A 23,111-nucleotide genomic window follows, 5' to 3' on the forward strand; every position below is an offset into this window, starting at 1 on the left:
ACTAGGGACTGGTCTCCAGCGGGACTTTGAGCCATTAATCACATTCCTTTGATCCCAGCAATTCAACCTGTTTTCAATCCATCTCACTGTCCACTTTTCTAGTCCCTATTTCATTAGTTTGTCCATGAGGATGTTATGGGGGACAGTGTTGAAAGCCTTAGTAACATCAAGATAAACAACATCCACTGTTTTCTCCTCTTCCACCAAGCTAGTCGTTTCATTGTAGAAGGTCCTCAGGCTGATCAGGCATGATTTCCATTTCATAAATTCATGCTGACTACCCCCAATCACCTTCTTGTCCTTCATATGTTTGGGAATGTTTCCAGGAGGATTTGCTCCATCACATTCCTAGGGGTTGAGGTAAGAATGACTGGCCTGTAGTTCCCCGGATCTTCTTTCTGGCCATCTTGAAGATAGGAGTGACATCCATGGCAGCTTACACTCAGTTGTGTGAGCTATCCCACCACAATTCTGTGATCCTAATGAGACCGCAGCCTTGCAATTGCATGCAGACCTCTAATTCCTCCTGTTCGTTGCCAATGCTGTGTGCATCAGCATACAGGCACTTCATAGGGGAATCATTTGTGCTGATTTTGCAGAAGAAGTGTGAGAGCTTCCACCATAATGCTGTTCTCTCAACATTTCCTTATTTGTGTGCATAATGCAGTACAGCAAATGAAAACAGACATAATCAGACTATTTTGGAAGCTTAAAAGGGCATTATATCAATGTTATCTTGATGATAATGAAGGCCAGAGGTAATAATCACTAAAACTCAAAATAATGTCATAAAAAATGAAATTTTTAGAAAGCAAGCTGTAAAAGCCAAGTTCAATAGGTCTTAAATTGGTACCAAAGCTTGGAGTTATCCAAGACTCTACAGCTTGTTAGTCACGTGCCCCAAAAAGTGCCTTGAAAAAATTAAAGAAGTCAAAAATAGAGCTTTGCTTTTAAAATGGGGCAAATGGTTCATGGGGAGATGCTTTAAGGGATTTTAAGGAAACTTACACTTCAAGCAAACATAGGCCTTATTCCCTATTATTTCTTCTTCCCTTTTTCCCTCCATATTCTATCACGTCTAGGGAATGGCCTCCAGGATCTTAAGCAGGAGTCAGCCCAGAGGCTGCCGTGGCACGACAGAGGCAGAGCCAGAGATCCCTCACACTAAGGGAAGAACTGCTGTGGGAAATCAAAGAATAATCTGTCTTCTTAATACTTAGAAGGCCAGAGGAAGAGAACAGAGGAAGAGAATGAGAGATGCAGAAGAGAAAAGAATTATTTTCTCCTTTCCTTCCTCCCCACGTACTTTTTGGCAGCAGGGAGAGGAGGTAATCATGGGAACAAATAACAATACAGAGACAGATAAAACCCTGAGGGAAAGCAGCAGAAAACTGGAACATATTGGCTTTAAAGTCACCAATACAGTCGTCTGTCCTCCGACACACAGACCATTTCACTTGTCTTCCTTTTAAGCCAGATCGTGTCTCTGGCCTACACTGGAGCTGAGCACTCCCTAAAGTCTGGGTCTTCACAGCTCTCTGTCTTATCTCAGATGCCTTCAGAGTGATGCATGTACAGTTTTTTCTTTCTTTTAACCTAAACATCCAAAAGGACTCCTGACATTGTATAGAAACAGCAGAGGAAACTCAACTTGGAGCCTTTTATAAAGTGTAATATTCACCTTGAATGTAATAGTCTTCTGTAAAGGAAAATTTTCCAGATTTTCAGCTTTTAAATAATTTATTGTATTAATTCCTCATTTAGACACACACACACACACATATATATAGATGTGTGTTAGATACTTTTAGTCAGATTCCCAAACTGGGTAAACTGTTGTGTCATGTGAAATCAGCAGAGCTAAGCTGATGTGCAACAGGTATGAATTGGCCCTTTAAGTAACATATTAACAAGGCAAACATGGGACTGGAAGTGAAATAAAAAGCAAACGTCAGTTGTTCTAATTCCAGAGCTACAAGTCCTTCTCCCCCACCTCCCTGCTGCTCGCCAGCTGATGGGTTGTTACCTACTTTTATGTTATTACTATTCTGCAAACCCAAGGGTCAGAATTCCTTAATTGCTCATACTAGTGGGATAGTATTATGAAGCGGAGATACAGTATATGTTTATAGAAATTCAGAAAACATTAGGATACATATGCCAATATGGATCATGCAAGACTGATCTAAACACTTAGTATAGGTCTTGCTAGACACAATTCCAGCACATGGATTTAACAGAAATGTATTCACTCAGGGAAAGAAAAAGTTTTCTAAGTATTAAAACCCATACGGTCTGCATAATGAAAATGGTGCATAAATCAGGTAGTCACCAGAGTCTTCTTTTAAACTCAGCTTCTGAAATACACAGGCAAACTGAGTATGAAGTTTAGGCTAGGCAATACTGAATGGAAGCAAGAAATATGCATTTTATTTGAATGAAATATTAGAATCTGAAAAGAAGAGTAGTTCTTTCACCTGGCATGTGGTTTCTTCTATCTTCTTTCCTTGCAGCAAAGGTATTCCATCACCAACATTATCTTCTGTGAATTATGACAAAAAAACCCAAAACAAACATGCTTTAAAATCTCCTGTTTTAAGTTATTCTGAGGAATATCATGTGAATTGCACTTGATGTTTTGAGGTGACATTTTGACTCTCTGAACTTAATCTTATATCATTTAAGCATGCATTTTATCTCAAACTGCTTTGAAGTAAGACTACAGAACAAATTGGCAAACTGACTCACATAAAGAAAACTCATTCATGCTTACTTCTTCATCTGTTCTTAGTCCTCAGTTTAACATAAGTTTAAATCTAACGTGACTGACCCAATTTTAAGATGTCTCAAGCACCTGCAAATCTCCTTGAAGTCACTGAGGGCCAGGTGTCTGACATCCAGTTGTTTATTTAAATATAGAGCTAGCTGGTCTTCTAGAAGCAGCATAACTCATATCAAGAAGTGCTTATGCAACACCAGTTTCACATAACTGGGTTGTTTCTGGTTCTCAGGCTAATTTGTTTTCATCTCCTGCAGGCATATCTGCACACCGTGCCCCTGTGCTCTGTAAGCTTACTCTAAGACTTAAGTCTTGCAGCGTTCAGTCCTGTGCCCACAAGTCCTCTTACGGTCTCGTCCAAAATAGTATTATTTGGTAGCTCTTTGCAACTGAATCACAAAGAACTGTGGGGCAACATATAATGACCTTAGCCTGAAAGACGACTTACAGTGACACTGTTTTTAATGTAATTTTGGTCAAAACCAAATGAACAACAGCAAGTTATTAAAGCAAACCTTAGTGGTCCCCCCCCAACCGTGATCTCTTTTGCTAGCCATAACAACATGCATCCGCAGTACTCTTAAATCTTGCTTAAATCAGCTCTCCGATCCACTGAAATATGGAATAGGGTATATGGGTAAAAAAACCCCCAAACCTGCAAAAGGTGTATGTAAGCTGCAGTGTTCTTTTCTTCCTAGTCTGGCAACAAGTACCAGTCACTTTACTGTGGAGTGAATTAGGAGCAGTGGAGAATTATGTCCACTGACTCTGAGAGCTGTCAGCTCTTTTCTGTTTTTCTCCTCCATACTCTTTCATGGAAGTCCAATGACTGTGACTTGCATAGTCATCTTTTTCAACAATACTTTTAGGCTGGCAAATCTGGTACTGACAATTTGGGTTTGGGCTTGTGAGCAAAGACAGGTATTCCCACTATTGTGTCTGTGGGATATATATGTTTTTACTGCCTTATCAGTCTGGAAAACTGATTTTTGCAGGGGTTATACACACAGCAGCATTAAGGACCTAATCCAAAGGCTACCAGCGTCAGTGGATGTCTTTTCATTGACTTCAGTGAGATTTGGATCAGGTCTGTGAATGCAACTCTGAAGTAAGCAGAGAAGTCTATGCTGGCCACCACACATGGCTTATTATATCTAACAGAAATTCATATTATGCAATAAACTTGCAGACCTTGAAGGATTATCTCTGTTAAGAGAAAGGTTTGATCAATAGTGACAAATTATCTTGATCAATAGCAATACACTGTAAATCTCCCTGCAATGGTTTTCACCACTGTGTGAAGGGGACTTCCCTTCAAATAATTTTACTGCAGTAGGGGAAAGGGAGATTTTTATTTAGCTGCCAGCTTTGCTTCCTGTTCCCTCTGGGCCCCTGCCCTTCAATTACAACACTTGTCAGCTTTTAAAATGTGCACTGCTTCTTTTGCATGCTTTGGATATTTAAAAGGGTGAAAAAAGTCTTGAGTAGAAAAGACTCTGGAGGAAGGTCAAAAAGTTCTGTTTTCTCATTCAGCCTTTTTCTGCCTCCAGACCGACAACCTCTGGAGTAGTATGAGGAATCATTCCAAAATGTTTTTGCTTAAAAGTAAGACCTGTCTGGAGAGAAATGCCTCATTTTTCTTTCACCTATCTTTACAACCTTTTCCCTTGCAAGCCAATGAGACTCACTGAAGGTCCCTTTTCCCCTCATCAGTTCATCACAAGAGCAGAGTTCCTCTAAACTTTCCTGTCATCTCTTCTTTCTGGTTCTGGTTCCAAGAAACCCAATTTGCCCATACATGGGCAAATACAATAGGTATTGCAATTTCAGATCTATTTTCCAAGCATTTAAGAGTTTATCTTCAAGTGGTGAAGTGAATGAAATCCAAAGGGAAAGCTGGTGCCCTGTCCTGTGCTTTCTTTGGCGTGTCCAGGTAACAGTGGAATCTCCTAACAGTGGATATCTAGACCATTTGTAGAGGAGATAGTAAAAATTAAGACAATGGCCATCTTCCCACTTTGTTGTCTTAAGTAGGGAACAAAACACGCCTCCACTTTAATCTCACATATCTTGGTTTCTGTTTCTGCTGAACCTTGTCTGGTTTGGGCTGATTAGGCAACTATAATGGATCTACCTTGACTTTAAAAGGTACAAATACAAATTCCATTCCTGGAAGCAACATTAAGCAGATTATCAAAGCATTTTGATTTTTAAAAATCCAGTTTATGTTTAAATAGACAAGGCAACTGCTCACTTGTTATTTGTCATAGTTATTTTTATGAGTTTATACTGATCAACTCTTAAACAGTGTCACTAGCAATTTCCCATATATTAGCTGTAAGGTTGTTTCAATAAAGCTGGACAAAACAGGTTTAGAAAGAGAATCGGACAAAACAGTTGCCTACAAAATTTTGCCAACTCTCTTTTGCACCTGTCACAAGACCTTTTTTCTGACAAAAGTTACTGTTTCCCTGTTGGATATCTGGAGCAGTGTAAAGTATACTGGGAACACAGATTCCTACTGTAGGCTCATATTACAGTTGGCAAGCCCTATACAACATGACTATGGCAATTTACTGTAGTAGAAGTCGTCTTTGGCCTGTGGACTACAGACTGAATTGCTCACAGAGTGTGTCCTTAGCTTCCCAGTTTTAAGGTAAGCTTTATTTTAACTACTTTTTCCCCCCCCTTGGGGACAAGATAAATCTCAAAAGGACTTGACAAATTATTTAGCTAGATTATTGGTGAAAAATGAGAAATTTTCCTAGGTGCCCTTTAAAATACTTTGTGGAAAATGCAAAATCAGCTGAAATATGTTTAGCAATTACCTTCAAGCTGACAGTGCCTTCTGATGCACGAATCATTCTCCGGCTTCCTGGAACCCTGCCAAAGTGTGCCATTCACATTTTTCCTGTCTAAAGTAAAAGCACAGAGAGCGGTCACCCGAATTCATAGCAAACCTGTGAAATAACAGGAAAGTCTGTAAAAATAGCATCAGAATGCAAATCAAACAAGCTTGCAGAACAGTGTAGCGTCTGCTCAAACACAGAAATGAATTGATGATTTCACAATATAGGAAATTTGATGGATGGATGGTGTTTATTGTGAGCAGACTTCAAGTTTTATCATCTTTTGCTGCTAATAGCTCGTTTAACACTGTTAAAACATGATCAGAATTATTGTTATCTTAACCCTGGTTTTAAGACCTAGGAGCCCACAGAACATCTGTGCCTTTATTTTGCTTCCAGGAATTGTATAAATATTATTTAATTTTACAGTTAACCAGCTAGTGTGTTAGCAAGAAATAGCATCAAAGATGCCTACATCTATGTCACACATGCTCCAAGGCTAGTATGTCTCAGCTTAATGGGAGAAACTAGGTTGGCTTTGAGAACAAGATGGCCATTTTCCTGAACTTCGAAGCAGTCATGCTTCACAGCATATTGATAACTATTAAGTTTTTGTGCTTTCTGGTTTTCTTTTTTTTTTTTAAAAAAAAAAGGTTAAGTTTCACCCTATGTCAGAAAATTTTCTTTATGAACGCGCTTGTCGATTCTGTCAAGTGCTGGGAATTCATTACAGCCTGGATGCTGTAGACCAAATGATACTGTTCTGCATGAAAGTCTTCCCAGTGCAGGGCTACAGAATGAAGTCTTAACATAGGGGAACTTTCCGCTATCTGAGACACATTGATATGAAATATAGCTGCATCGTTACAGGCAGATGTAATAACCTTTTTACTCAGTAAGGGCTAGATACAACAACTAAACCCAAACTCCAGAGAATAAATAATAGAATGTTAACAGTAAGCTCTCACTGAAAAAAATAGTAATTTCTACTTTTTAAGAAACAGATGTTTATTTCCTACAGAGGATTTACAAAATAGAACCTATTGAATCACAAGTGTGGATAATCACAGGTGTGTCAAGACAGGTTAAAAAAAAAAAAAAAAACGAACTGAATGTCTTCATTGGTGAACTTGTTTGTGAAACCTGGAGCAAAGTAGTTTAACGTGGGAATGGGCAGGGACGTGAATTTGATTAGATCAGAGATATTTCACTTTTTTATTGAAATGATTAAAAGAAACACTGGACATGCTGAGTATTTCTCAAGCTGTCCCATAATAGGTTCTTTAAATCTCAATTTGGTTTCTATGTTTAGCTAGTTTGTTTTCAATATCTACCTACAAACATGTCTGTGGAAAATGGAGGGGGGGGGAATATATTGATAGCTTAACTGTATTTTTTCCTTTCCTTTCCATTTGCTCCAACATCTGTAAAGCAAATCAGACCCTTAATTAAAGTTGGCTCTGTGAGATTAGCAAGTATACAGTAAATGATTTAAGCAGTTACTAACCAAATGCTTCATTTTCAGACATGGACTTCTGGATGGATCTACAAGAATTAAAAGAATTTACCATTAGCTGAAAGTCAGAATGAAAAATGAAATTACGTTTAATCAAATATGGATATTTTCAACCTAATTCTTCAAAGCAGGGCACAGGGATTTAGCTGTGCAATTCCCACTGGCTTTAATTGGAGTTACTTGGCTTTTCTCATTCACCCGATCATCTACTCCCACATGCCACACAAAGCTCTGGAAGCTTCTGAGTTTTCATTCTGTAAAAATAGGTTATTCAAGTTTTTTTTTTGGAATGAAGAATTCATGACTGAATCAGGGAGCCCATCAGAAGAAAATAGAAATACTTTTCTTTAGACATGATCTGCAATGTCCTATAACTTTTAGAAATTAGTGCCTGAAGTTTGGTGACATAACAATGGATTGAACCAAGAGCTACATATGAACATACCGTCCCCATGACCGTGAGTGACATTTTATTGCCTAAATAAACCTTGAGCTTTTTGCACATTTACATCAAGGAATAGTCCTAACTCATGCTTCCGTCTGTGGTCAGTGGTTTATAAATGATGACTTAAAGAATATAATGACTTAACAGAAGAAAAAGAAATCTTTGAATTAAAAAAGATTTACCCTGTGAATTAATTTGTTTCACTCCATCCATAAAGAACCCCAATGGATAGTAATCTATGAGCTAGAGGATGAAGCCAGAAGATTATACCAGATGAGACCAGAGACTTTCTAATCTGTGACAATGATCAGCAGAAGGGAAAGAGCACAAAAAATGAGATCCATCTCCCAACTTCAGGCACATAGGTCCTGAAGGGTTTCCTGAGCAAAAGGGTGCAACTGAACTATTGTTTTTTTAAGGAACTGGTCTGTAAACACTAGATCCTTTTGAAACCACTTGGATTTTTTTTTGCTTCCAGAGTTCCACAATTTAATTCTTACTGTCTAAACAAGGCATACTTCTGTTTATTTTATTTCTGCTACTCTATTGCATTTGGTGCTTCCTTGTTGCCCTGTTGTAAGAAAAAGAGAATGATAATTCCTCATTCACTTGCTCCATATCTACAGAAAAGCCCAATGTGAAAATTTCTGCATTATCAGTGGGGGTATCGTGCCAGGATAGTGATGGCTGGACACTCACAATGAAATAATTTCCATTACAAAATCTTTTCATGTTGAGTGAAATTATTTTCATCCAGTTTACTAATTTTTTATATCAATTAGTCAAATGATCTAGACAACCCTTCTAAATTCTGATAATTCATTTAAAATAGGATTAGTTTTAGAATAGAATAGTTTTATTTGCATTGTAAGATTTGACACTGTAGCTATAGACTACTATTTCTACTCCTGGGGCAGACTTAGTTCTGATCTAAGCAGGAGGCTCTTAGGCAGCTAGGTGATTGCATCATATTTGGTAGAGCTTGGTAGAGTAAAACTTGGGTAAGACCTACACAGTAGTTTGGCTTCCTTAAAAGTGTTAAAGAATGATGAGAAAACCATGAATAATAGAGTTGTGTCCATACTTTAATTAATGCAATTTTGGGAGCATTTTCACAGGGCCCTGGCTGGTCACAGATAACTGAGATCTCACAGCTCTGAGTGCATACGTCTCTGTGTTTGCAGTTGATAAGTTACTAGTATTTTTATCAGATGACCAGAAATAGATTAAAACTGTTACTTAAGACAAAGGAGCTCTTGATTTTCTTTGAAATCTTTATCTATTTTGAAATTTCTCAGCAATAAACATAGATAACACTGATGTTCTGAGTTTAGTGGAGCCCAACCTAAAAATGGAAAAAGAAAAAAGAATGTCCAGGGATTTTCATGTCTGTCACAGCCAGACAGATAAAATCTGTCTCTATCATTCCATTAGGCAGGATTTCAGATTTCATCTGAAGGGGACCACTTCAGTAATGCAATAGCCTTCAACGTGAAGCCAAAAAAGAATTTTCAAAATAAATACCTCTGCTTACTAATATATATTAATCATTAGCCCAAACCATAGTGTTGTGTCTCAATGAATGGATGCAAAGCATGCTGCTGTCACAAATATACTTGATAAAATACAGTCTGACCTGCTTTATCTGAATCATTTTGCAAACTAATTTTTTACTTGGATTAAAAACACAAACAAAATACTCTTCAGGAGATTATCAGGTCAATGGTACAAACATGCTATAAAATAGGTTACCACTTCAATCTTCCAGAAAAGCAGACATATGGTTAAACCATGCTTAGATTAACTGCATTTGATTTTAGCTGTCCTGGTTCTGATATTTTGGAAGAAATATTAATGTATATGAAAAAATCATGGCAAAGAGCTTTAGTAATGCATTACAAGCTTGTTACTTGCTTTCCAACTCCAACATTAATACATGTACTCTATGAGAATTAAAGCAACATTGGCAAACATTAATAAAACAACAAGGATGAAAGGTACAGACAAATATAGTGACACTGTGTAGACCTTGAACTGGTCTCAACTTACTTTCTTTTTTTGGTCACTGTGTTCTCAAAATCAGGAAATTCCTTTTAAAAAGATAGAGAAAAGAAGTCTATGAAAATCAAAAATGTTTAATCCAAATGTAATATTTTCCTCACTGGAAAGACACTGAATAATGTACTTCTGATGCAAGTTTTTAATATCCACTAACATTTCCAGTCTTTCTTCTTCCAACAGCTGAAGCTGTGGAAGACATAGTGCAGCAGAGAATATATGGACTTATGTGTCCTGATTTTAGGAGGCTTCAATATCTGTGGCTCCCAAGCAGCTGACAACTGTAATACCCCTGAAAAAGCAGAGAACAAGACTCTTACCCCAAGAATGAATATAATATTTCTTCCGTAGTATGATTCTTTTAAATTTTATGAGGATAAAATACCCACACATTACAATGGTATGTGGCTTTCTGAGGGACACAGAAGGATGCAGACTCTGTAACCCCATTACACACAGAGGAATGTGTAAGAGAGCAGGAAACTGCAAGTAAAATTGGAAGTTGTGCAAGTCGGCCTGGCAAAGCTCTGAGGGGCACCAAATCAGAATCAAGCACTGGCCTGGAGGCAAGGTCACACAGCCCCCAGGGCCCAGATGATATGTACCCTGACAAGATGTGGGAAGGAAGAGAAGAGTTATGTGGGTGTTGAAAGAGTGAACAAAAGGGTGCCTCGCTCTGCAAGTGATGCCAAAACATCTCACTGCATCTTTGCTGTTGCAGTTACCCTGGGACTTGAAGTTAATTTTAACTTTAAGAAAACCTGAGGATGTCATGCTAGGACAGAAGAGATCTCTGATCCCTATACTATTTTGATATCTCCTGAGACAGAATATCAAAGCACTATATCACTTTCATATCTATTTCTTCCAGCCTGGAAAGCAGAAACTGGGATAAAAATGTCCATGATGAATGTCACTTCAATCTGCTGTGCAACAAGAGACATTAAAAAAAAAAAAATAACCATTCATTATTTTATAAATATGAAAACTTCAGTGTATGGACCTATTTCTCATATTCTTATGTTTAATTTATTTCCTTCATGTAATACTATCTAAATCTGCATGGCTCTGACCACAGTAATTTAAAAATGTCATCCAGGTTGCATGATAAAAAGCCAAAACATGTACTACATAAAATGATGTAAGTGCATAATTGAGCATTTTATATTTTTCCCCTCCTCTCCGTAAAAGCCATCATAGATTTTTTTTTAAGCTTCTTCAGGGGAGTGCATTAAGAAAAGGCTGTTTTACTGCACTGAGGTTATTTTAGCTGAGTGTAGGAGGTCCTTTTAGCACCTGGACATTTGTGAATGCTAATAATTCTATGCAGTTTCACAGAATTTTTTTTTACATGTGTAGATTTGTTCACAGATGCTGTATGCAGATCAAAAGAGTATACAGAATTTATCATCTACTTTGAAATACTGCAAGCAATGTAAGATAAATTTCTTGCTGAAAAGAAATTCAGCATTAGTCGGGACAAATCTTTTCAATAGCTCTAAAGAAATGACTAGATGAGGTGCACAGACACACAGAGAAGTTGAAAAATGTTGAAAAAGTGATTTTAAGGCTCTTTTAAAAGGGTAGTGTCAACATCCTGGTATGGAACATGAAACATGGAATTGTAGGTTTAATCTTTTGCTCCACAATCTGAAACCAATGTTTCAGCATGAGTTTCTTAAAATCCAGCAAAAGATGCATGTATGGCATTACATCATACATTGAGGTGATACTGATGTGAGTTCACTGGATATCGTGGGATGCAGTGCCACAATGAAATATGACAGCGGGTTTAAATGGCCATTTAAAAATGGCACCTTTTATTTGACACACCTCTTCCTGCTATGTCTGAATCAGCTGGCTAAATTGGGGTACAAGAATAAATTAGTTTTGTCTGTACTTTTTTTTTTAAGAATCTTTTCAGTATTTGACTACACTTAAAATTAATCTGAAACTAGAAATTAAGCAGTTTTAAAAACATGTTTTACCTTAGAATGTAAGTTAAGGTTCATCTAGGCTCTAATCTCCACATTCTCCAAAGTGCATAATTACCTTGTTTATGGGAACAATCCTTTCCTTCCCTATCCCAAATTTGAACAATCTGTTTCCTAAAAACAAATTGCACGTGTGGAAACTCAGCATTATGAAATTTATTAATAAAGTCCTTTCCTCCCTGTTTTTGTCTAATAACTCTGAATTAAAGAATTGAATCGGTGTGTCCAAGCTGGCTGAGAAAGCTAGAGCTCCTGTGCCTGTTAAGACATGAGTCTGTTAAGACTTTCAAACAGGGAAATGATCATTTCAGATAACTAGTGCTCTTCTTTCCCTCACTGGAATCAAATGCCAATTATAACACTGCAGATTAAAGCAGGTATCATGACCGATTGTGATTTTCCTGGCCATAACTTAGAAAGACTGATAAATTATTTGGCACTTTTCTGATATACAGGGTAGTCGATCATATCACAGTCAGCAGTTGAAAAATATGTGGGTCTCATGACATTTGGTGATTGCAATCTGACAGGAAATATATGAAAATAGTTTTAATACTGGAGACTCTCTTCTTGTGAAGCTTAAGACAGCTCATGAGCTAGAAGACTGTAACACTGAGCTACAAGAGGTAGAAATTCAGTTTCCCAGTTAATAGCATAGGTAAGGCAAAGAGCACCCATATGATTCATTACTGTTGGCTACCAACTGTTTCTGAGGAAGATCCGATTCAGCTTTGCTGTGTATAAGGTTCAAAAACAATCCAAAAATGTATTTTTGTTCTTTCTGTCTGAGAATATTACTGAAGCCGAGCAACAGGCAAAGTAACCAAAAAGTTAACAGGCCAATTCCCTGAGAGAATTAAAATCAAAATGCAAGTGTGTATAACAGGCACAAGACAGTACCATACGAACCTGGAGTGGGAATATCCCAGGCAAAACATTTTGGATACTAAACAGATCTTCTAAGTTATGTGAAGGAGAAGAACAGTGTACATGAAACAGAGATTATTCTTCATCCAGGATGTGTCATTTGGGCAGATATTTGGCCAGGAGCAAAAATAATCACGGTTCAAAAAGGTGCCCAAAGAGTATGTTCACTGAATTATGTCCTGCACAGCTTCAGTGACCACAGTACTCTATATTTCCCACGTCTCCAGAAGAATGTCACAGCCCAGCTATGATTAGGACAAATCACAACAGATGAGATATAACTGCAAGAAAATAACTACCCTGCCGCAGTATAAGGAAAAATTTCCTCTAGCACTAGCCTGCCTTTTTTAAGTTGAGGGGAGAAGACCTTGAACACCTGCCCTGTTGATTTCCAAAGTTGTGTAGAAAAAACGAAGGGGAAAAAGCCTCCTAAGGAGGAAATGTGCTGTTCCAGGCTGCTCCACCCTGAGGAGATTTAACAGCTCTGTGGAATCTGCATGGCCACGGTTCAGCCGACCATTTAAACATACACTCGAGCCCATACCTACTTAGCAGTGCACTTAAGTATGTGCATTACTGAGTAATGATAGATGGCTGAATCAGGGCCTGAGGGAGCCAATAATGTTCTGAATTTATCATGCTATGGGGGCCGCCCTGCAGCCTGGAACCAAGTGACGGGATTAAAAATGGGAGAGAAGTACAAATGGGCTCAGTTAATAAGCTTAACGGCTTCATCCAAGGTGTAGGTCTAATAACTCACATGCTAGAAATAGCAGATAAGATTACACATCGTCCTTTGGCCTTAGTGGCATTTTTCCATAGGTCTTACTGCCAACACGTCATCACTAATCTTGTTTTCCATTTCTAGAGAGTATTTTATAAATAATCATGTTGATTCTACAGCCAGCACTGTGACACAGCATCCAGCCGTTATTTTTAGTTAAGTGCTGAGCTGAATATTCTCTCAAAACAGAACAAAATAAAACCCTTGTTAACATCTAGTGAGCCAACAGTTTGCTTACCCCTTTACCGTTACTTTTATTGATGATGAATTTTAAATTTAGTGATGAATAAATGTGCCATCACTAAAATATTTCCTTTAGGAAGACAGAAATGTATGATAAGAGTTAGCAGAAACCAAGATTTTTCTATTCATTGCTGTAAACGTATCTTCATGGACGATGCAGTGCCATCCCACAAAACCAGCACTGAGCAGTGTGAAAAATGTTTTGCTACAATTTGTTCAGATTAACGTACAGGATTTTCTAATCCTACACTAGTAGCAAATCTGCTTCTCTAGGCTGTCTCAGTGAAAAGAAAGTTCTGTATTGAATAGGTTGATTACTTTTATTTAGCTGAAAAATTTATGAAGCCTAACTCTACACTAATATAATGAAGAGTCTGAAGTAATGCTGTCAAATCAGAAAACAGAACAAAACAAGAAAAAGCAAGAAACAAAAAGCCTGAGGTGAATATGTGAATTAAAAGTGAATTAAAAGTGCAGTGATAATTTCTTTACTGAAAGAGTGGTGAAATTATCACTGCACTTTTAATTCTTAGTCTTACACATTGTGAAAACCTGGTGCAGAGCACACTGCTAGGGATGTGTCTCTACCATAGCTTGAGAAGATAAAGGATAATTTCTAGTAGCTATCTATCGCAAAGTATCTTAGGAGGTCATATGTCACATGCTGGGCAACAAACCAGAAAACAAATCTACTTTCAATTTTTGGTTTACTTTGTCTAAATGCTGTTCCTAGCAGATAAACGTCTGTCGGACAAAGAAATATTAGTGTAGTTGTCATTAACTGTTAAGTTGGTTTGTAGTCACAGCAAAGGGAAAAAGACTGAAGAGATGTAGGAGCTGAACTATGATGTCTACCTCTGTTAGTAGAATGGCATGTTTCAATGCGGTTGTGTAACACAGCCCTAGCCAAATAGCTAGAGCTTCGCACAACTGAAATACTGCAAGCATGCTAGGATCAGGTTACAGCCGTATTTCACAACCGTGATTAAACACACTTAGCTGGAACAGAGTAGAGGTGGCTCATTTTTATAGTAACAAGGTCACAGTCTGATAATGGGGAGAAACCTGTCACACAGGAGAGCATCTCCCACCTACTACAGTAAAATTATAATGCAGGCACATTTCAGAGCCCAGGCTCATATATCTGTGCTGATGCTATGAGGAATCATCTTGAGATCTCTGCACTGCTATACTCTTAAACCCAGGAACATTATATAAAGCACCAAGGTGATTATGTGGAAGAGAGAGACATGCGGGGAGTGAGACGGTTGCAGCAGAAGGGCCCGAGAAGAACAAGTTATTTCCATTCCTCTAGGAATTCAACAAGTGCATGCCACAGTTCCCCAGCCATTCGCCTATCCCACCAGCTCCAGCACTCTCGCCACGCAAATCCTGTGTGCAAACCTGCTCTGTGATATTGCAACACCATAGGCCCAACAGTCTTACAGCTACCCAGTACCTAACCCAGAGCACACACGGGTAAAGCCTGGCATAATTTCTGAAGGGAAGACGGTCTCTCTTCTTTGAGTAATGAATATCCTTGTTTTCTCTTTATTCCTTCCCCAGACTGCATCATATGTTGCTATAGATAGAGATAGTAATTATAAACGGAGCATTGTAAAGCAGAGAATAGAGATTATGAAATTAAAAAGATTATGAAATTTAATATACTATGTTAAAGTACTTGTCAAAGCCTCAACGATATATTATACCAATAACATACCAATAATAAAGGATTAAGTAGGGTAACATTATTCAGGAAGAAAAAAACCCAGAAGACAACCTCCTTCACATGTTTACCTAATGAGGTCTTGTAAAATGTAAAGGATATTCCAGAGGCCATCAGTTGCAAAATTTATACAACTCACACTTTAGAAATGCATTTTTTTGTTAATAAAAAGGACAACCAAAGACACCAATAGTATATCCTGTACAGTACTAATATCTGTACCCAGCATTTTCATATGGTATTACTTGCAAAGAGAAATTCCCTTGTACAGTGAAGCTGCACTAATCTCACTTTGCTGCTAGCTGTATAGAAACTCATGACCTGTTTTTCAAGCATGCTTGTTAAGACAGGACAGAAATCAGGTCATTGGCTACAGAGATGGGATTTAAACAGTGGCTCTAAAGAGCCTAAATAGTTCAAACTGTCAGTTAAGCCAGCTGAACACACATGTGCCTGCATACAGAGTAACAGTTTTTTGCAAAATACGTTGCACACTTTGCAATTAAATTTTACTTACCAAAGACATCGACCTATCAGGCGGTCCACAGTTTACATGCACGCTCACTGGAGTGCTAGACCGGCTGTCAGTAGTAGTTGTATCCTTGGGTTCTTGATGTTCTGGGACAGGCTCATACAAGCTGTCCATTGAGCCCTCCTAAAATATATTTAAACAGATTTTCAGAGATGAACACTTGTAAACACATTAAAATAATAGCAATTAAAAACTCAAGCAGTTTCTGTGGTTTACAAAATAGAAAGAGTGATTTTCCTCCCCTATCTTTTGAAATCCTTTAGTTATTTCTTTCTCTAAAAAAGCATGTAGAAATTGATCATAGTAAGTACCCAAATGCTGGAGTTCACAGTATCACAGCTTAGATTGCACAGATTGGCAGGGGTAAAGCTGAGGGTACAGCAAAAATGAACATTAACTGCTCAAAATGAGTAAAATCAGGTGTGTATCTCCACCTGAATACGACATAAAAATTCCTGTGAAAACTATGAAAACTATAAACCATGAAAATTTGTATATAAACTATAAAAATGTTTTATAGTTAGTACTTCTTCTTTGTGGGAAAAAGTTGATTTGATGCAGAAAGGTAATCCTATTCCTTAGAAATAAATGGCAACAATGCTGCCAGCTCCCAGAATTTGAGATTCATGATTTAGGCCCCCAAAATAATGAGAATGGCTAGAATTAAAAATAAATTCCATTTGCATTCAAATTTTTAAACTCAATGTTATAATGCACATTGAAGGGTTCTTTTTCTCCAACCAGCAAGAATATAAACATTTTAACAGAAACTAAGATTTTCGCATTTATCCCACAACTCCAAGAGCCAGGATTACATACACACACCACCATTCCATAATTCAAGAGTTAAATGAAAGCAGATGGTAAAACTAAAGACACTCTAATTAATGATCCTAGATTTTAGATGTTGCCACTTTGATCTGCACTGAATATATTTCCAATGAATTTTGATTACTGATTTTAACTGCATTAATTAAGGAATAAATCAAATTTATAGCAGTGTGACTTACAGCAGAGCAACACCATTGAAATTAACATCGTATATTATTATTTAAAAGCATTTGTTCCTCTAGTACAGAAGATAAACACAGATGTATATTTGAAGTTATATTGTTAATATGTAAAGCTTTACAGGCAATATTATTGACTGGTGAAACAGCAGTTCAAAGACGTGACTAATTTTTGCAACCACAATGTTTATCTACAGATCTTTATTTGCTTCAGTCTACTAGAGTCTTGATAAGCCAAGATAAATGTTGTGGGAGAAATATTACAAGTTGAACCTCTTGAAAATACTCAAGTTATATACTGGAATTTATTCTAAGAACTAATGAGTTAATGCTTCCTGGCAAAATGGCGCATGGCTTATGAAGCACACTACGCGTGGCTTGTGCTCCTAACAGCCAGCTGAGCCTGGGTTTTGACACCAACCGTGTTTATTCATAAGAATATTACTTTTTCTTCCTGTAACTATGTTGCCATGTAGCAACGATGGTTCAGGCTCCCTGTCTGAAGTTGTGGATTGAGCCTTTCTAGACAAAAATGATGAGTTTAAAACCTTGTTACACACTTCCAGGATTCTGCAATGTAAAATGCAACCATATACTTCTCCCTCAATAGGGAATCATACAGAATTTTGGTGAAGAGTGTATTTAATTAAGAGATGGAAGCATAAAAGAGAGCTCGTGTGAAAGAGAGAGTGAGAGAGAGAGAAAAGGGGAGGGAAAAGAGCGGGTGAGGAAGAGTGAAAGGAGAGAGAGAGAGCAGAGGAAGAGAGAGGAGGAGGGTAAGACAAGAGAGAGAAAAAAGACAAAGAGAAAGAAAACTATGTGAAAGAGAGAAGGGAGGAAAAGAGCAAGAAAAGAGGGGGAAGAGATAGGGAGAGAGAAGAAGAGCGGAGAGACAACGAGAGAGAAAGGGAGAGAAAGCGTAAGGGGGAGCATGTGAGAATGAGTGCTTAGGAAAGGCAGAGAGGGAGAGCGTGAGGAAGAGCTCAAACAAGAGAAAGCTTATGTGAGAAAGATGGAGCATGAGGGTGCAAGAAAGAGCAGGTGTGTAAGACAAAGCAAGTATGCAGAAAAAGAGCAAGTGCACATGAGAAAGTGAGGCCATAAGGAATAGGAAGCACATGAAAAAGAGTGAGGGCATGAGAAAGAGGATGCATGCAAGAAGTGGACCACATGAGAAAGCACGAGTGCACACGAGAAAGAACACAAGAAAAAGCAAGTGCACAAGGAAGAGCAAGCACACAGAAGAGAGAGCGGGTGAAGAAGAGAAAGAAAGAGACGAGGTAGGAAGGGAGGGAGAGAGAATGCATTAGAGCAAGTGAGAGAAACCGTGAGAGAGCGTGACTAAGAGTGAGAGAGGGCAAGAAAGAGCGCATGAGAAAGAGATGTCAAATGAGTAAGAGAAATCTCGCCTGAGGAAGAGTGAGCATAAGGGCACGGGAAAGGGTATGAGTGCATGAGGAAGCATGTGAGTGTGTGAGAAAGGGAGTAAGTGCATAAGAAATAGAAAGTGCGTGTGAGGAAGAGCCAGGGAATGAGAAAGAGTGAGGGCACGAGAAAGAACGAGGGCACCAAAAAGAGAGAGGGCACGGAAAGGGGCAAGGGTGCAAGAAAGGGAGGGCGCTGAAGAAAGGGGATATACAGAAAGGGTGTGAGCATGGACAAGAAAGTAAGCAAGAGAGCAAAGGCATGAGAAAGAGTGAGTGCCTGTGCGCAAGAGTGTGTGAGAAAGAACACACAAGAAAGAGGGAAATAGTGTGTAAGAAAGAGAATGTGTGGAAAGGTGCAAGAAAGAGATGGCATGAGGAAGAAAGCAAGACATAAGGGCATGGGAAAGAGTGAGTGCACAGTTGCAGGAAAGGCCACAAGGTCGCAAGGAAGGGTGCAAGGTTGTGAGAAAGAAAGTGAAGATACAACAAAGAGACCAGGCATGAGAAAGAGAGTGAGGGCATGAGAAAAGGAGTGGGCATGAGAAAGAGCATGCCGATATCCAGAAAGAGCACCAGTGCAAGAAAAAGTCAGCATGAATGAGAAAAGTGTGAGCATGAGAGAAAGAGAGGGAAAGAGAGAGAGGGTGAGAGAGAAAGAGTGAGGAAGCAAGAAAGAGCAAAAGCTAAATAAAGCAAGAAACAGTGAGAGAGAAAGAGGGGAGGTGAGATCAAGACAGAGAGAAAGAACATGTGAGAAAGAGTGCTAAAGTACGAGGGAGAGAAAGAGTGCGTGTGAAAGATCAAATGAGAAAGAAAGCCCACGTGAGAAACAGTGAGTGTGAACAGTGAGTGTGAGGGCATGGGAAGGCGTGGGCACAAGAAAGGAAAGCACAAGGGTGGGGTAAAGCACATAAGCATGTGAGAGCATGGTTGCATGAGAAACAGCAAGCACGTGCAAGGCAGAATGAGGGTGCAAGAAAGAGGGAGGGCACCAAAAGTCAAGGCCACAAGAAAAGGGGAGCACTCCAGAAATGCACAAGGAATAAAGAGGGAGACAACACAAGAAGGAGAGAGAAGGGGTGCAAGGCAAAAGAGAGAGATGGATTGAGAAAGAACACGTGTGTGAGAACACAAGCATGAGGGTGTGAAAAGGATATAGCACAAGGTTTTAAGAAAGTGCGTGAGGGCACAAGAAAGTGAGGGTGTGAGAAAAATCAAGGGCATGAGAAAAGGATAGCTCATGAGGAAGGAAGCCTGCACGTGAGAGAGTGAGCATGTGAGAAAGAAAGTGCACATGAGAGAGAGAATGAGAGCGTACAAGTGAGAGGGAGAGTGAGCATGTGAGAAAGAATGCTCACAAAAAAGAGAAAGCTCACATGGGAAAGAGTGAGCATGAGGACACAGGAAAGGGTGAGTGCAAGAAGGGGAAGGGTTGAGGGCAAGAGAAGGGTTGAGGAGCATAAGAAAGCAAGCACACAGAGAAAAGCAAGAGCACAAGAAAGGCAAGAGCATGAGAGAGGGCAAGTGCTTGAAAAAGGGAGTGTGCAAAAAAAAGTGCAAGCATGCGTGAGCAAAGGTGCAAGAAAGTGCACATGCAAGAGAAAGAGAGACAGAGAGTGCAAGAAAGAGGGGGGAAGAGAGAGAATGTGAGAAAGAGAGAGTGCTGGAAAAAGATGGCATGCAGAAAAAAAAGCACACACAAGAAAGCAAGCATGAGGGCATGAGAAAAACAGAGTGCAAGGGTGCAGGAAAGGGTGTGAGGTCACAAGAAAGGGCATGATGGTGTTAGAAAGGAAGCACTGGCACAAGAAAGGATGTGATGGTCTGAGAAAAGGAGGAGGCACAAGAAAGGAAGTATGGGTGGGAAGGAGAGTGCCCATGAGAGAAAATTAGGGGGAAACAGAGGGAAAGAGCAAGAGAGAGGGAGGGCAAGAGTGAGGGAGAGGGAGAGGGAAAGAGTGGGAGAAATCATGAGACCGTTTACAAAGGGGGAGAGAGATCACGTGAGTAGTACAGAGAGAGAGTGTGTGTGAGGAAGAGATGGCACGTGAAAGAGCGATTGTGCAAGAAAGAGAAAGTGTGTGCAAGAAAGTGAGCGTGAGGGCATGAGAAACAGTGAGAGCAAGGTTGAGAGAAAGGGGGTGAGGTCATGAGAATGGGGGAGAGGGTGTAAGAGCGGGTGCAAGGCCACGAGACAGAGAGGGTGTGAGAAAGGGAGGGAGCACGAGAAAGAGCAGGACAACTTGTGAGAAATAGTGCACATGTGAGAAACAGCGAGTGTGTGCAAGGTAGAAAGGGAGCACCTGTGACAAAGACAGCTCTCAAGAAAGAGGGAGAGGGAGTGCAAGAAAGCGAGCACGAGGGCATAAGAATGAGTGACAGTGAAGCCTCAAGAAAGGGAGCAAGGGCATGAGAAAGGGAATGAGGTTGCAACAGAGTGAGGTCGTGAGAAGAGGAGCAAGTGGGTGAAAGAGCAGGACCATGTGCGAGAAAGAGAGGGCACAGTAAGAGGTGGGTGTGAGGGCACAGGAAAGAGAGCTAATGTGAGAAAGAGCACGTGTGCAAGGAAAAGTTTGAGTGTGTGAGAGAGATGGCAAGAAAGAGATAGTGTCTGAAAGAGAGCAAGAATGAGGAAGAACGAGGGGAAAGAGGAAGAAAGAGGGAGAGACAGAAGGGGGGTGGAGATAGAATCATAGAATCATAGAATCATTAAGGTTGGAAAAGACCTCTAAGATCATCGAGTCCAACCGTCGACCCAACGCCACCATGTCCACTAAACCATGCCCCTAAGTGCCTCATCTACACATCTTTTAAATACTTCCAGGGATAGGGACTCAACCACTTCCCTGGGCAGCCTGTTCCAGTGTTTCACCACTCTTTCAGTAAAGAAATTTTCCCTCCCGTCCAATCTAAACCTCCCCTGGCGCAACTTGAGGCCATTTCCTCTCATCCTATCGCTTGTTACTTGGGAGAAGAGACCGACACCCACCTCGCTACAACCTCCTTTCAGGTAGTTGTAGAGAGCGATGAGGTCTCCCCTCAGCCTCCTTTTCTCCAGCCTAAACAACCCCAGTTCCCTCAGCCGCTCCTCAGAAGACTTGTTCTCCAGACCCCTCACCAGCCTCGTTGCCCTTCTCTGGACACGCTCCAGCACCTCAACATCCTTCTTGTAGTGAGGGGCCCAAAACTGAACACAGTATTCGAGGTGCGGCCTCACCAGGGCCGAGTACAGGGGCACGATCACTTCCCTGCTCCTGCTGGCCACACTGTTTCTGATACAGGCCAGGATGCCATTGGCCTTCTTGGCCACCTGGGCACACTGCCAGCTCACGTTCAGCTGGCTGTCGACCCACACCCCCAGGTCCTTTTCTGACAGGCAGCTTTCCAGCCACTCTTCCCCAAGCCTGTAGCGCTGCATGGGGTTGTTGTGGCCAAAGTGCAGGACCCAGCACTTGGCCTTGTTGAATCTCATCCAGTTGGCCTCGGCCCATCAATCCAGCCTGTCCAGGTCCCTCTGCAGAGCCTTCCTACCCTCCAGCAGATCAACACTCCTGCCCAACTTGGTGTCATCTGCAAACTTACTGAGGGTGCACTCGATCCCCTCATCCAGATCATTGATAAAGATATTGAACAAGACCGGCCCCAGTACTGAGCCCTGGGGAACACCGCTCGTGACCGGCCGCCAATAGATATGATTTATGAATAGAATAGAATCATAGATAAAGCTCAAAGAGATTGAGAGAGGGACCGCACCAGAAACCAAGAGAGAGTATGGCAGAAGGAGAGAAAGCACGCATGAGAAAATTAGTGTGAGAGCATGAGAAAGAACAAGGATGACGTTGAGAGAAAGGGTGTGAGGTCACAAGAAAGGGGGTGAAGTCATGAGAATGGGGTTGACAGAAAGGGAGTAAGGGCACAAGAAAGAGAATAGGTTGAGAGAAAGGGAACAAACACAAGAAAGAGCATTATCAACTGTGAGAAAGAGCAAGTGTATGTGAAAGAAAGAGAGCTAGATGGACGGAGAGCCACAGAGAGAGAGGTAAAGGGCCCCCAAGAAAGAAAGCTCTCAAGAAAGAGGGAGATAAATCTTGCATGAGAAAGAGTGGGCATGAGAAAGGATGGGTGTGAGGGCACAAGAAAAAGAGCCAGCACACAAGAAACAAGGGAGAGCAAGCATGCAAGAGAGAGCAAGGTTCTGAGAATAAGGAAGGGCACAAAAAAGAGTAAGGACACAAGAACGAGAGTTAAAGAGTAAGAACATTAAAGAGTGATAGAGAGGGAGAGACAAAGGGGGACACAAAAAGGGAGAAGATAATATGAGGAGAGAGAGGGAAAGAAAGAAAAAGATTATGTGAGAATGAGAGAGAGAGGGAAAAGAGGGAGGAAAAGAAGACGTAAGGGAGAGAAAGATGGGAAAGAGCGAGGCAGATCATGAGGGACCGTGAATGAGTGAGGTAGGGATTGCAGGGAAGAGAGGTGGTGTTAGAAAGAAAGCGAGCACAAGCGCATAAGAAAGCAAGAATGAGGTTGTGAGAAAGGGTGCAAGGTCACGAGCAAGAGGGTAACATGGGAATGGGGGCATGGCCATGAGAAAGGGTACAAGAGCACAAAAAGGGGTGCATTGGTACAAGAAAGAGTAAGGGCATAAGCGAGTGAGTGAGCACGAAAAAGCATGATCATGTATGATAAAGAGCAAGTGCACATGAGAAAGTGCATGTCCGCATGTCAGAGAGAAAGAGATAAGGAGTGAGAGAGAGGGATAAAGCAAGAAACAGAAGGAGAGACATGCAAAGAGACAAAAAGACAGAGGAGGGGAGA

At 40.2% G+C, this 23,111-nt stretch overlaps 1 protein-coding gene across 1 annotated transcript in view; it reads left to right on the forward strand.

The window, feature by feature from the left end:
* Positions 1–22,873: 22,873 nt before the first annotated feature.
* The window catches only part of LOC103895017 (RNA-binding protein 25-like), a 4,889-nt gene continuing 4,651 nt past the window's right edge, over positions 22,874–23,111 (forward strand). Inside the window, exon 1 of the mRNA XM_009274517.1 lies at positions 22,874–22,889. Within this exon, the coding sequence (XP_009272792.1) occupies positions 22,874–22,889 (16 nt within the window). The remainder of the gene's footprint in view (positions 22,890–23,111) is intronic.

Source organism: Aptenodytes forsteri, unplaced genomic scaffold (genome assembly GCF_000699145.1).
Source record: "Aptenodytes forsteri isolate BGI_AS27 unplaced genomic scaffold, ASM69914v1 Scaffold207, whole genome shotgun sequence".
Classification (NCBI taxonomy): Eukaryota; Metazoa; Chordata; class Aves; order Sphenisciformes; family Spheniscidae; genus Aptenodytes; species Aptenodytes forsteri.